General features: G+C 49.0%; 1 protein-coding gene across 6 annotated transcripts in view; it reads right to left on the bottom strand.

The window, feature by feature from the left end:
* The window catches only part of ITGA9 (integrin subunit alpha 9), a 339,913-nt gene that overhangs the window by 59,700 nt on the left and 264,808 nt on the right, over positions 1-15,405 (bottom strand). For all 6 annotated transcript variants that reach the window (XM_073902077.1, XM_025884438.2, XM_073902092.1 and 3 more), the window contains exons 21-23: positions 10,128-10,217; positions 7,889-7,997; positions 2,764-2,871 (exon numbers count right to left, since the gene is read on the bottom strand). In XM_073902077.1, coding sequence (XP_073758178.1) covers positions 2,764-2,871; positions 7,889-7,997; positions 10,128-10,217 — 307 coding nt within the window. The remainder of the gene's footprint in view (positions 1-2,763; positions 2,872-7,888; positions 7,998-10,127; positions 10,218-15,405) is intronic.

The raw sequence follows: 15,405 nt of genomic DNA on the forward strand, positions 1-15,405 counted from the left end.
TCGGTTCTGAGATACCCTCAGAATCTGAGTGACTTAAATTTCCTGTTTGGCTCAGTAAATAATTTTTTCCATGAAGAAAAAATTCTCTGTACAACACTATAGATATTTCTGTGAACAACTCTCCGAGCATGCTCCAGAGGAAAATATTGCCAGACGCTGGGGAATAGGTAGAATGGTTGGTATGATTAATAATATTTAAGAGAGTAGACAAGAGCACGTGTAACCTTATGTTAAGCTCAAACCGTGGTACGTTGTGGTTACAGAACACTGGGGCTTTTCTTCTTTGGTTTCAGCAAAGCTCACAGACACGGGCACTTGACGGAGCACGAGTGGAATATCGTGAGTGATGGAAAAGATGGAGTGGGCAACTCAGGAGGGGTGACCTGCTCTACATTTGACCTTTCATGTGGTTCAGGTTTTCAGGCCACATGAGCCACGAGGACAGCAATTCCAGACACTGCTATCACCGTCACATAATGCTTTCTGCGCCTCCTGTGGGCAGTATCCTCTTCAATGGTAGGCTCAGATGTGTGACGGGCCGTTGGCCTTGCTGCCCCGATTTTTAAGCTATCAATGGAGAGACTGCCCCTTTGTCTGGCTAGCTGTCCCTCACGTGCCCATATGAAGAGCAATGATTCCATGATTCTCTCAGTGTGACTGTATGCACTCTCCTTGTGCACTGACCCACTTGAGCTTCCTGTGCCAGTCCTTCCCAGGAGGGGTCACCCTCACACCCAGCCACTGGAGACTGTGAAGCACTCTGAGGCACTTCTTCTGCTTTTTTTTTTTTTTAAGACCTTTTTTTTTTTAAAAAGATTTTATCTGAGAGAGAGAGAGAATGCGTGGGGTGAAGGGCGGAGGGCGAAGCAGACTCCCCACTGATCAGGGAGCCCAGTGTGGGGCTCGATCCCACGACCCTGAGATCATAACCTGAGCTGAAGGCAGATGCTTAACCAACTGAGCCACCCAAGTATCCCACTCTGAGGTGCTTCTTAATGGTATGAAACTTTTCCTGAATTCACACAGACCAAGCAAATTGTTTTATACTGTAGATTTTTTCTTTCAGCCCACAAATATTTACTGAGCATATACTACATGCTAAGCATTGTACTAGGGCCTGGAGATACAGTAGTGAGCAGAGAGAAACCCCTGTCCTTATACTTTAGGGGGCCAGGAGGAGGCAGAGAAACCGCTCAAATATGAACACACATGGAATGCCAGCTGGTGACGGAGAACTCTAAGCAGGAAAGGGTCACGAGGAGCGCTGGGACCGGGGCTGGGCAGAGACGGTGTCCCTGGGAAGCTGGGATTTGAGCCCACAGCTGAAGGAGGTGAGTGAGGAGGTCATGTGGCTCTCTGAGGGAAGGGCGACTGAGTAGAGGGAAGATCGAGTGCAAGCTCTGGAGGTGGGAGAGTGTCTGCTGTGCTCTAGGACCAGCAAGGGATGGCATGCTCGGGGAAGAAAGAGTGGGAAAGGAGGGGGAAATGCGGTCAGAGAGCTTCAGGGACAGACGGTGGGGCCGGCTGGGGTGCTGGAAGACTCTGGGGGGTGGGTAAGCCATTGGAAGGGTCTGACCTGTGGAGTGACATGATCTGACTTGCATTTTGGAAGACTCACTCTGCTGCTGGGCCAGGATCAGACTGCAGGGGGCCAGGACAGAAGCAGGGACACCAGGGAGGGGCTCCTGCAATAACCGAGGGCAGGTGATGGCTCCCGGGAATGGGGTGCTGGCAACAGAGGTGGAAAAAATGGTAACATTCTGACTTGTTGTGAAGGCGGAGACATTAGGGCTGCCAGGGGATCAGATGTGAGATGTGGGAAGAGAGGTGTCAAGGATGATCCAAGGTCTTTGACCTGAGTAATTGGAAAGACTGAGTAGACATTTGCTAAGACAGGGAAGGCTGTGGAAGAAGCAGTTTTGGAAAGGTACCACTGAGAGTTCTCTTTTAGATAAGATTGAGATTTGTCAGGTATCTAGGTAGAGATGGCCTGAAGGTGGTTGACTATCAAAGTCTGAATTTCATGGGAGAGGTCTGGGCTGCAGAGGAATATCTGACGTCATCAGTACATGCTGAATATAAAGCCATGAGTTCTGGGTGACATCTCGGAGACTGAGTGAAGACAGAAGGCAACCCTGAGCCCTATTGATGTTGGGGAGATGAGGAGAAAAGCCAGTGAGAAAGGAGGAACCAAGGGAATGTGATGTCATGGAAGCCACAGAGACTGTTTCAAGGAGGTGGGTGGGACTAATCACATACTAATAGTCAAGCTTCCCCTGAGACAAAATCTACAGTGGACTCAGGATTGAGTAGAACTGCATATTCAGGATATAAACTTGAGTTTCAATCTACACTTCCATCTTATGAACTAATCCTTCATCCTCCAGGCCTCAGTGACCCTTTGAGAATCTTCATGTATACCGTGGATCTTCCCCTCAGAAAAATGCAATCAGATACACCTAAGGTTGCCAGGAGTTCCCCGTGCCAGAAAAGTCCATCCCAGAAGTCATGTTCATAACCAACCCTTCCCCATCCCCAGAGAGGTCTTCTTATGACATTAACCAAAGTGTCTCAGAGCCGAAATTCAGGTGTTGAGGGTCTCCTGGCTTCTCCAGGTATGTTTCCAAAGGTTAGAATGAATTGAACTTTCTGGGATGAACTGGAACTGAACATTCTCTACAAACTACCTCAGGGTAGTTTGTATAGAATGCGAATGAATTGGTTCAAGTCTGAAAGCAACAGTGACAACAAGCGAGAACTCACCACCACCTCCTGGACATGAAACATCTCTGCACCTCCAGATGACAGTCGATTGGGGAAAGCGATGCTGACAGATGACCCAGGAAGGGTGCTTGGCCCAGTGTTATAGACCTGTGGGTGTGAGACACACACAGCACATTTTAATAGAAATACAGACCTTCATTTCATTGCATGCAGTAGATACTTCCACAGAGACTGTAGGGTTTAGGATCCAAAAGGTCATGACTTCAAGTGTACTGAAATATTGAATAATGGCAGACTTTAATGAAACAGAAATCCTTCCAATATGAATTTAAAACCCCCAAACTTTCAAATTACCTTAGTCCCTTTCATCATGTTCTTGCCTTCTTCCTGCTAAAAATTATATTTCTTTTCACATACCTAGAGATTACTCATAGACTATTACACTTGGTGGGAATATAGACACAATGTGGTCCGGTGGTTCTCAAACTTTAGCATACATCAGGATACCCAGATGCGCTTGTTAAAACATATACTGGGGGAGGGTCATGCCCAGAGTTTCTGAAGTAGATCTGGTGGGGGACGGTGAGGGGACTTAAGGGTATGCATTTCTAGTAAAAGTTCCCAGGAGATGCTGACGCTACTGGCCCAGGAACTGTACTTTGAGAAGCACTAATCTGGTCCAAGCTCTCCCTTTTACAGTTTAAGGTAACTGAGAAGACAAAGCAGATTGTCCCCAAGCCAAATGGTGTAACTTACAGAAAGGGCTGTTCTTACAATACGATCCAGATGATCAGGTTTCTCTGTAATTTACAGCTAATCCCTTGCTAATCCTTTTTGAGGACCTCTGTGCACCTCTTTTCTGCCCCAGCATTTGGTCCTGTAAAACTTTACCTTCTCATCCCCCCACCCCCCCCATAGTCCTCCCTATTTTCTGTCTCCATTGGCCCATCATTTCCTGAGAAATGAGAGAAAGATGGCAGCCACCAGGAGACAGATAAGGGAAAGGAGATGGAGCAAAGGTTGAGCACGAAACTCAAGGAAGAGATGGAATATGGAGGAGAATAAAAAAAGATGGGTAGATGTGTAGAGACAGAGAGTAGATTGGGGGTTGCCTGGGGCTGGAGTAGGGGGATATGGTCGGCAGAAGAATGGCCTCCAAAGATGTCTGCGTCCCCAAATCCATGGACCCTGTGAATATGCTTACATGGCAAGGGGGAGCTAAGGTCGCTATTCAGTAGCCCTTAAAATGAAGAGATTACCTTGGACGAGTCAGGTGGGTGTAATGTAATCACAAGGGTCCTTATACAGGAGGAGGGAGACTGTCAGAATCAGGGAGGTGGACTGTGAGAAAGATGTAGCTGGCCATTGTTGGCTCTGAAGATGAAGGGGACCCTGAGTCAAAGAGTGTAGCAGTCTGGAGAAGCAGCTGGAAAAGGTAAAACAGATTCTCCCCTAGCGGCTCCAGAAAGGAACCCAGGCCTGCTGATACCCTGATTTTAGCCCAGTGAGACCAATGTTGGACTTCTGACCACTAGAACTACACAGTAATACATTTCTACTGTATTCAGCCCCTGAGTTTGTGGTAATTTCTTACAGCCCAGGAGGAAACTAACATAGGGAGTGACTGCTCAAGGGTACGGAGTTCCTTTTTTGGGGTGATGAAAATGTTCTAAAATTAGATTATGGTGATGGTTGCACAATTCAATAAACACACTAAAAGTCATTGAACTGTACGCTTTAAATGGGTGAGCTTCAAGGTAGATAAATGAGATCCCCCAAAAGATGTTATTGTTCAAAAAAACACGGGTGAAGCAAGAGAGAGAAGAACCTGGATGCTTGCTCTGTGACCTGGGGCCTAGAGAGAGAAATCAGGCATTCAAGGTGTCTCTGAAGTTGGCGTCAACAGAGCAAAGCCGGGAGGTGAACGGAAATCCGGCCAGGTCTTCACACCCGACAGAACATATAAGGATCTAGACTGCAGCCAGTTCTTCCCTAGAAAAGCATGTGTTCATTTTTTGCAATAGTTGGGTTCCACTTCAAAGCACAAAAACATGATGGAGCGGACGAGGGGTCCCTGCCAACCCTTGATTCAAAAAGAACAAAATTCACCAAAGACAACAACCCTGAGTCACAAGAGAAGGAAGGAATATCTAACCACAACTGAAACAGCTAATTTGAAGTGAAACATGAGCACAGAATCGCAAAGATAACTACTGACATGTCTGGGAAATCCCAGTGAAAGCAGGAGGTGGGGGAGGAAAGAAGAGAGTGGGTTTGCTTTGCACGCTGTTTCACTCACTACAGCCAGCCGGGTGAGAGAGCCCGTGTTACCATATTTATTTATTCTTAACACATGTCTTAACATTTGATTCTCTGCAAATGTTCCTGAGCAGCAGCTGCATTATTTTTCATCGTTCTTTTTCAGGTGAGAAGAATGATGGACTCTTGATAAAAAATAAATAAATAAAGCCTATCAATGGTCAACATATTATCATGTTGCTGTTAAGAAAACTTTGATGGAATGTAGGAACCAGGCCAAAGACTAGTATTTCTGCCTTTCTACCATCTGCATCTGCAGTGAAATCTTTAAACCATCTCGTAGCTTGTTGAATACCAGCTTTTAAAAGGCAGAAAAATCACCATATGTGGAAAGTCCTGTGCTCTTCATCAGCAGTGATGCTATCAGAGTAAGGACATATAGGAGAGTTTTATCTACATTCCTGATCCCACACTCCACAACTAGATCCATCTCTTGGTCATTATCACCGTCAACCTGGCCCATGGCCCTCCTGCATGACAGTTAATATAATGACGATTGTATCAGAAAATGAGTCATTAGAGCATTCTCAAGCAAACGGTCAGCTTTGCTGACACAAGAGGATCTCCTTCCCATCAATGACATACACTATCCATCTTTCCGACCCAGCGGACTCTCTTAATCCTGAATGGAATGCTGTGTACTTCCTCAGGCAAACGGATAATCAAGAGGTTTATCTAAGGGGCATGCCCATCACTCATCCCCGGCCCCATTCTAAAGCCTGTATCCTAGGTCAGGTCAGATGTGAAGAAAGCTCTTTGCTTGAATACCAAACTTTAAGCTCCCTGTAAAGATGCCTTCAGAGAAACACGACTTAACCATATGCCCTCAAGATCTCTCTATCTTCCTTTCTTTTCTTCCTTTCTTCCTTCCTTCCTTCCTTCCTTCCTTCCTTCCTTCCTTCCTTCCTTCCTTCCTTCCTTCCCCCTGCCCTCCCTTCTCCTCTTCTCTTCCCTTCCCTTCCCTCCCTTCCTTTCTAGAGGGTGCTAAGAAGAAGATCTCTGGTATAACTCCAACTCTTTCTTGCCTTCTTCTTTAACACCTATACCTTCTTCATTACATGGTGTGTGGCCTTTGAACCCTTCTGAATCGTTTTCTGGACTGTATATTTTGTTGTAAGATACCTCAAAAACTCCAAGAGTGGGTAAGTAATTAAAATTACAGTGATTTAAATGAAATCACTACATCTGGTCTTTATCTGTTTTCTATCCAATTGCAAAAAGCAGTGGGGAAAAAGAAACTACTTCTGAGCAGCAGTTCAGAAACACAGAGGTCCTACTCACAGCGATCACTGTGAGGTCTCAAAAGCAGGTCTAACCCCATCTTCCCCTCTCCCTGGAAACTGAGCATAGGGTGTAACAATAGGGGCTTAGCTGGTCAGGAGGCGCCTTCTCTCTGAGCTGGGGACATGTGTTCTCCAATCATGGTTTCAGAGGTCTCTTGCCTGGGAGAACACTTTAGAGAGAGGGAGACCATTGTTTGTGAGAGCCCACAAATGTCTCGCTGCCTCCTTCTCTGGACCCACACCCCATGATTATGTCTCATCCCCTCGGTCCACCTAGGAGTGGCCACGGGGAAAGAAAATAGTCATTATTGGCCACAGCAGTCGATGCCAGACCAGGAAACCACCTTCTCCATGGGGAGGAATGGGGAAGAGGCAGGGGACAGCTTTGGGAACTGGAATGGAGAGACGTTGCATGTAGGTTAGAGGGCACCATGGGTGAGCCAGGCCCATCTCCTTCACTTCATCAACAGCTCCTGGTGGAATGCTTGGGCACATCGGGTTGTCCAGTATGAGCCTGACCCATTCTTGTCAACTGAGGACAAGCGACTGGATGAGGCTGAGGTCCTTCTAGCTTAACATGCAAAGATGCTCATGTTGAGCAGTGCTGGCCTGAGAATTTATACTTCACAGCAGGGCTCAGCAAACTGTGGCCTGCAGGCCAAATCTGGCTGGCCACTTGTTTTTGCGCAGCCTGCAAGCTAAGAATGGTTTTATATTTTTAAATAGCTGGAAAAATATTTTTAAAAAGAGTAACATTTCATGACATGTGAGGATAATATAAAATCCCGAATTCGGTGCCCATCACTTCAGTTTCATTTGTGCATAACCTCTAGCTGCTTTGGCACGCCGGCAGCGTAGCTAAACAGTTGCTACAGACAGTATATGGCCCGCCAAACCTAAAATACTTACCTGCTGGCCCTTTACAGAAAATGTCTGCCCACCCTGGCCTAGAGAAGGAAGAGTGTTCTGCATGATGTCCAGGGTCCACATGGAGTGGACCTGCTGAAAATGATGCTTATGTGACTGGGGAGAGCCAGCCATGGCTCTGTGAGGGAGCAGCATGCTGCCTCCCCTGGGGAGTGTGTGCATTCTGTATTCTCACACTGCTCTGCTATTCTGAATGCCTGTCCCTCTGCGGGAGGAGTGGGGTCCAGGCGGGGTCAGCATGGAGAGCTCGTGGAGAAAGAGGACATGGCAAGTGCCCGGGACTGCCCTGCCCAAGAGGTGAATAACGATGGAGAACTGAAAGGGGTCCTTCGGGGCCATTTGGGTTGGGATGGTGGCCAGAGGCCCTCTTGGGGAAAGCGGGGGTTTATCATGCAGTTCTCCTTCCAAGAGCTGAGCAGCAGAGGGGTCTACACAACAGAGTACCAGACAGGGAAGGGATTAATTTTGTGTGGCTACCGAAAACACATACACATATACTACACTCCAGCCACTCAGGCTGCGACAAGTTTCTCCTGGAAAGAGCCTGGCTCTTTAGCTGCCTTTCAGTAGAAGACCTATCCCCATGGGCCCTTCTGTTGCCACCAGTGACAGAGACCGTCTCCAGGGGTGGGTACCTGGAGGGTGATGTTGAGGGGCTGGAAATGGCACTCCAGGTCATCCAGCTGAATGAAGTTGGAGGCATCCACAGACTCGCCGTACACAAAGGAGGTTGGAGACATGATTCTGAAAGAGGAAAGCATTTAATCCATCATCCTAAACCTCGGTCAAGCAACCCATGGTCACAGCTGTCTTGAGAACCCAAACATCTGTCTCTGTTTAATCTAGAACCTTGTTCCCTCCAGTGTCTTCACCAAACCCTTCCCTTCTGGAATTGTTACTTCTTTGTCCTATAAATGGACACAGCCAGACCTATGTTTCCTAAACAGAAGTTTCCAGGAATGTCTTCTCATCATAGGTCAACTCCAATAAGCTACATATACAAATAGGTACTGGGATTACATTTCTAAAATGAGGAGGAAGACAATGGTAGCTTCGATTTCAGGTTTTGTTTTTTTTAAACTGGATGACAGAATCATACATGTTCTGTTTTATCATTTCAAAAACATTTTGTGGACTGAGGAAGATTACGGCACGTTTTTAAGAAATAAATATAAATGAATTATATATTTAGCATCCTAAACCCCACTCTGTGACAAATTCACTAAAAAAATTTAAATTTGTCAGACTACCAAAACCACTAGAAATTAGGTATTAAAAGTTGGGTCTGTTCAATGATAGCATTTTTCTTCAGATTTCAAACTGTGGCTACTGAAGATGTGATTAAGAACTCAAGCTCCGTTTGTAGCAAATGCTTTCAACACTGTCCATAGGAACAAGCCTGAGATGAGACCAAACCCGGACTCACTTAATTTCCCAAAGAATGGATTCTAGGTTAGATTCCAGAAGCTGCTCACTTGCCCAGACACAGTCATGTAAGATTTTCGGTACCAAGTCTGAATGGACAGCAATTCACCTACTTTCAACTTAAATGTATTATTTTAAGAAACATCGTGAGTTCCCGGTGTTATCGGATGGCAAGAACTGGTTTGTTTAAATCAGCCTTGTTTTATGTTCCTGGAAAGATCAGAGGTTGACTCATGTGTTTGACGGATGGCTTCACTGGGGGCTGTTAACGCCTCAACAATGAGGCCTCCTAGGGCCTGACAACAGGATCAAGTGTTTTCTCTCCCCCCTCCCCCCCAAGGACAGGGTTTGGTTCAGGCTGCATTCTCACCGTACCTCTGATGAGACAAGTAAATAAACCACATGGTTAAAAATAGAGCCACAAACAGAGGCAAATCTATGCTAATTTGCAAGTATATTCCACTGATGCCTCCTGTCTGGAGAACGTGAGGAAAAACGCCCAGAGTGCAGGAAACACCCAGAGGCTCATTCTGGCGCCCAGCAGCGTGTGAGCTACTGCAGAATGACTCCTTCTGCAACATATTAACCTTGCTGCTTCTAGCCAAGGCTGGGACCCAGAAGCACTCGAAGAGTGAAAAATGAGCAACTCTGAACCCCCAGAAAGTTCAGCTTGTGTTTGGGGCAGGGGTTCAATGGGTCCTCATTTGATCTAAACTAATTGTGCACATCCCTTTTCCACTATCAAAGAGGTATGTGCTCTGTTTTTTGAAGCCAGAAACAGGAACTGAGTTCTCATTTTCCCAGGCCTGGGCTTTGGCTGAAAATCGCCCAAGCTGTCGGGTCCCTGCAGCCCGCAGCCCTGCCTTCCTAGGCCAGTGGCACTGAGCGGCCGTGGACTTGACCCGGCACATGCTGTGCCCCGTCGTCCTTCTTCCCTGCCCATCTCCGACATCAGGCAGAGCTGCCGCTGGCTTTGCAGAAGGGGTTAACAGAAACATGCAAGGCCAGCCCTGGCCGTGTAGCTAATCAGAAAGGCGAGCTTTTCTGCAAGGCCACCAGGGCCTTGGGACACATCTGGCTGTAACCTCTGGCCCGGCAGCATTTGGCTGAGATTTGAATCCCAGGAATCATGGGAGGGGTGGGTGCTGGGCACATAGGCACATAGGCACATAAAGGTATACAGAATGCTCAAAGACATTCTGGGGCTTAGCCTTGTCATCAAACTTCTTGTGCCACCCAGCAGGTGGGTGGGTAGCTGGGAAAGGGGAGAAAACAAGGCGGGAGGAGGGCATGAGCTGGTAGTTAAAGCTTTGCCCTGTGTTTTCAAAGCTGGGAAGAAGGGGAACCCGGAGGCCAGAAACTCCTGGCTATATGTGCAAATACAAGAAAAACACAGCATTCCACCCCGGTGCACCTCTGAGATTTGGCGACCCAGGACCGTCTACTCACGCAGTGATGGACGAGTCCACTTCGTGCATCAGCGGCACTGTCAGCATGAGGGTGTTGTCATGCAGGGACTCAGAGCGTTCCACGTTGCCACTGCATGGGAAGAGAGGGGTGAGTGCCGGTCAGTGCTGGCTACCCTGAAGCAGGCTTCGTTGTTCCATGTTAGACCTCAATCTGTCACTCTGCCAGGGCCGGCTGTGCACCTGATGTACCCTCGGTTGTTTCTGGTCCCTGTGCAGAGGCACGGTGGGCACTCTGTTGTCTCAGTTGTGATCTCCTCCCAAAGATAGGAGTACAAGCAGTGGGCCGGGGAGGTGACCCCAGGAGACACCAGCAGGGAGTGGAGAAGAGACAGGGAAGGGGATGAAGGCAAAAAAGGCATGTAATCCAGGAGGTCAGTGCTGTGGGCAACTGAGTTTGGACTCGCTGGAGACATCTGGGAGGCAGCGTGGAGCACACACCTCGGTCTTCCCATGGGAGGCAGGACTTTATACACGACTCCTAAGATCTGCCGCTGGGGGGCAGGGAGCATGAATTTGCTGGCACCTGTACTACGCACCCAAGATAAAGCCTAGGCAGAGTGGCAGGTGCTGGGAGCTAGAAAGCTGTCTGGTGGGTGCAGGGGAAAGATGGGTGCTGAATGGTTATGGCTGGGCACCAACAGCACGTGCCACTTCTAGAAGTGCTTGTTTCATGAAGAATGGACCGGCAAGGTTAGGGCACCGCAGCTGGGAAGGGGTTTGCTGGACTTGAGCTGCCATTTCCCACTTGGAGGCATCACCTGCCCTCCATGGACAGCCAGCCAAGCCTGGGAGAGAGGCCCTGGCCAACCCCGTCATCATAAAGACCACGGGAGCTCCCCTATAGACTTCTGGCTGCACTACGTCCATAGACAGGCATCCCCTTTGGAGTGAGAAAGCAGAGAATGGGGACTGTGTGGTCTTTCTGGAAAGGGGAGTGCAAGGAAGCTGATGCTGCTGGGTGGCTGCCTTGTGCCAGGCATGCGCAGCATGATCTCACCGGGTCCTCAGGGGAACCCTAGAACCGTGGGGGATTGCCTGCCTCTGACAGGTAAGGAGCAGCTCAGATAGATTAGGGAACTTGCCCAAGGATCCACAGCAAACTAGGTCGGTCAGACTCCCAAACTAGGGCTTTGCCATTGTGATTCCTTCTCCAAATCTGATACCAGATTTGGGAGGTTGCTGGGGGGGCGAGTGGGGGAAGGGAGAGGAGAAAGAGGAGTAAAGGGAGGAGGAGGAGGGGGAGAGAGAAGACCTAGCTTCCTTTTACTATTTTGATACCTTTCCAAGATGATTGTGATTATTATTCCGTGGAAGTACCGCCTTGGGAAAAGGCACGGCCGTAGGGTGCAAGCTGCGGGAGCCAGCGCTTCTAGTTGGTTCTACCACATGGCATGTATGAGGCATCCCAGTTGGAAGCCAAGTTCATCCTCCAGGGGTGGAATATAGTGGCCCCAAGACCCACTGAGGTTTGGGCACAGCTCCCTGGCCCACTCCCTGACCCCCTGCAGAGTTCCTGCCTGCTTCCTGCCCTCCCACCGCCCCCACTGTCTTCCTCTCCCACCAGCAAGTGCTAAATGCAACAATACTTAAAGAGCAACTCACATCCCCTCTCCTTCTTTCTCCTATTGTTCTGAAACAATGGTGCTCTGTGACTCTGACCCCTGACTCCTCATCTGTCTTCCGCATATGCCGGGACATCCATCACTCAGAGGGCAGTCTGCAGAAGCAGCGGGGTCAGGTGCCCACCTGGCCTGATTCCCTTGCCCTTCCTTTCCCAGGGGGGCAATAAAAGCTTTAGCATTGCTGCTAGAGGTCAATCAGAGGTGACTGTGGAATGGATAGGCCCGGTAACGCCCTGGCCCACTCCCTCCCCCGGCCCCGCCTGGTCTGAGTAATTGGTTCCTGATGGAAGCACCACCCCTTGCCCTGCCATTTGTCCAGCCACCTGTGGCTGCTGGCAGCTCAGGCCCAACAGTCTCATCTGTCATCGGGGGACTGCTCCAGACCGACTGAAGCTGAAAAGTTGAGATACAGAGGCCAAACATCAAAAGGCTTCCAGCCACTCTGCAAGCTCGTGACTTGGGATGCGTTCCCATGGTCTGCAAAGCCAGGCTGCTTGAGAGAGCTCTGGAGGACTGTTTAGGCTCAACTTTACGTCCTCCTAAATCCACCAGTAGGCAGGAGAGCTTCAAAGGGTGGTGACGGGGAGGACGGATATTTTAACTGTGGCTTTCAAGATAAGGAGCTTTAAGGATCTTTGTGCCAGAGCAGGGAGTCAAGTGCTGGGGCCCGCCCTCTGGGGCGGTAAGACCAGTTTTCACCAACATCTGGGAAGAAATGAGTGCCTGAGATATTCTGCGGTATGTTTAACATATAATACAGCTTCCTTACCGTCCGTGATTCCAGTGTTAGAAGTTTCTGCTAATTATTTAAGCTGCCAATACTAGGCGTCCCCTGATGTGACATAGCACTCTTCGTGCACATAAGCGCATGTTCTTGATTTTAGCAATCACATAAGTGATTAGCATTTTCTTATGTACCCAGTGTTGCATCTGATAAATAGTACGTGCTTAACAGAAGTTTGCTGAGTGGAAACGTGTCCCGTATAGAGCCAGGGACTGCAGATGGTATCTCTCTGCCTTGGCTGCTTATTAGAATCACCTGATGTGACTATTTCACAATCCCAATGCCCAGATCTCACCCCAGACCGATCGATCTGAACCTCTGCAGGGTGGACCAGGGATTGGTGGTTTTTAAAGCCCCCCAGGTGACTCCCATGGGCGCCGCCGGTGTCTACGGCCGTGTGACTCTAACAGATAGAGCTTTCACCCTGGTGGTGTTGGCTCCCCCTTCTCTTGACACCACTGATTAGCCCTGGGCGGGGTTGGGAAGCAGGTGGAGTTTCCTCTTTTCCTATCACTTATTTCCTGCCCCAGTGTTCCTTCCCAGGAATATCGGCGGCCACAGATGGGGAGGAACCAAGAGAGCACACTAATGGATCTGCCCAACCACAGTGAGTTTTCTGTGGGTCCAAGAAACAGCAGGAGAATTAGGAACTTCCAGGTTTGATTGGCCATTTGCCTCCCTTTATGAAATTCAACAAGCTCATGCTCTGTGGGCAAGCTGTTGCATGCATCACTTCCCTCTTCACAAACTTTCTGCCTCTTGAATGTAGTGCAGACTCTCTGAGGCTACATGGCCTTCCATGGCTCAGCCCAATCTCCTCTGTCAGCCCATCTTCCGCTGCCCTGTATGCCCCCCTGCCCCGAGATGGCTCACGAATCCCCAGTTCCCCACAGTGCCCACCACCCACCTGGTTGTCACAGAGCAGGCTGACCTGTGTACCTCTGTGCCTCTGTGTCTTCAGCCTGAAAACAGACTCCTCTGTTTAAATGCTATCTCCCCAAGGAGGCCCTTCCGGATTCTGGCAATGGGAACGAAGTCCACCTTCTCTACACTTTGTATGTATTTCTATTAGATCACGGTCATGTTTTATGTTAACGCGAATTATGGGATCTTGAAACAGGATGAATAAGAAATAACCAAGTCTCACACGATTTCCAAGGTTGCAAGCCCAGCCAAATGTAATCTGTGTTGAAATGCTAGCACCCCACGGCAGGCCACCCTTGCCATGCTAGAAAGCTGTGCAGGATTTCTGAGCTTGCTGGGCTGTACTTGAACAATCACGGCTGTTGCTATTTATGCCGACTTTTTACATATGCTTAGTGTGTGGTCTGTAAGTTCAACCAGTGCTGAACTGCAGGCCAGAAAGCCATCAGCTCTGGAGTGGAAGCTGGACGCAGTGACACAGGGTAAAGAAGGCCAAACACACACTGTGATGTGCTGTGTTCTTATTTTTAGGAGAGAGAACATTCTCTAAAATATTTGTGATAATGCTAAAAAAAAAAAAAAAGCAAAATACAGAAAGCAACACTGAAGCCAAAATATGTGGTTGTGGTTGTGGATTGAGGGGGCTCTGATAATGTATGCTTCCAGCATCACAGTCATCCCCAAGGGAAAGGGAATCTTAATTCTGTGAGCTTTAAATAACGTCGAGACTAAGGAAGTCCTCAAATGAAAACAAAATTAAAGAGCAGTGGGAGATGAAATCAGAGCTTCTTTGTGTCTGCATCCTACAGACATGGCTGCCGGCCACTGTCATATTGTACTTGTTGGGGACCGATCTGAGCTTCCCAGACGCCTGGCGGCTAGAGACGGAGAGGGGGTACCTGAGGGCAAAGCCATTAGTGAGGGGCCAGAACAGACCACAGAGAACTGAAAGATGCAGAGCTTGGGAAGAATCTCAGTCCAAGACTCTGGGGAATTGGTGTTTTTGTGAAAATTCAGGAATCACTCAGGGGGTGAGTACGACAGTATGTTGGTTCAGATGCACATTTTGGCTGAGGTATAAGGGATGCCAGATTCAGAGGAAAGCACCCGACCAGGATTTACTACAGCTCAGGGCAAAAACCCGAGATGTCATATCAAGGATGTAACAGAGCTGAGAAAGGAGGATTTCTGAGAAACAGCTTTTAGAGAGAGACGTGTTGGAGGTGGTCCGGGGGGAGGGTGTCTGCCCTTTAAAGCACACTTCAGGGCACCTTGATCAGCACGGTGGAGCGGGGGGCGGGGGGGTGCTGCCCAGGGAATGGAGGGGAGGGCTGCTGGCTTTCCCTCTCTTGGCCCAGCGAACGAGAAGGGGACAAGCAAGAATCCCGGCATTTCCAGAGACTGCCAGGGCAGAGGCTACTGAGTGGCGCCTATATGCGAAAGCCAGTGTGAGGTCACCTTTGGTCCTGTCCCTGAGGGCATGGTCTCAGCAGCAGAAGTTGAAGGGGTGGGTGTCTGGCTGCAAGAGGCTGAGGTTGGAGGACAGGAAGAGGGAGGGACTCGCAGGTGAGAACCCCCAGCGGGGGGCTGGCTATCCAAAGGCAAGAGTCAGCTTGGAATACCCATGTGGCCCGGGGAGTGCTCCTCCCGGTTAAGGGGGGTGAGCACTTTTCTATTTGACTCACACTTCCCACAGGCCCTGCTGTGAGCCTGGGGTGGGGTGGGGGGGCTCAGGTACTCTCCCAGGGGAATTGGGGGGGGGCGGTGGCGGGACACAGCAGCAGAACCACTGCAGGAAAGCAAGATGGTTCCTGAGAGAGAGGCAGGCTTCCCTTCTGCAGCTCGCCCTCACCGAAGGGAGAAAGCATTCGCTTTAAACCAAGTTTTGATGATTGCAGGGGACACCTTAATTATAGTTTTGTGAATCT

This window comes from Callorhinus ursinus, unplaced genomic scaffold (assembly GCF_003265705.2).
Source record: "Callorhinus ursinus isolate GAN/ISIS: 27379988/994484 unplaced genomic scaffold, GSC_fseal_2.0 scaffold1, whole genome shotgun sequence".
In the NCBI taxonomy this organism is placed as follows: Eukaryota; Metazoa; Chordata; class Mammalia; order Carnivora; family Otariidae; genus Callorhinus; species Callorhinus ursinus.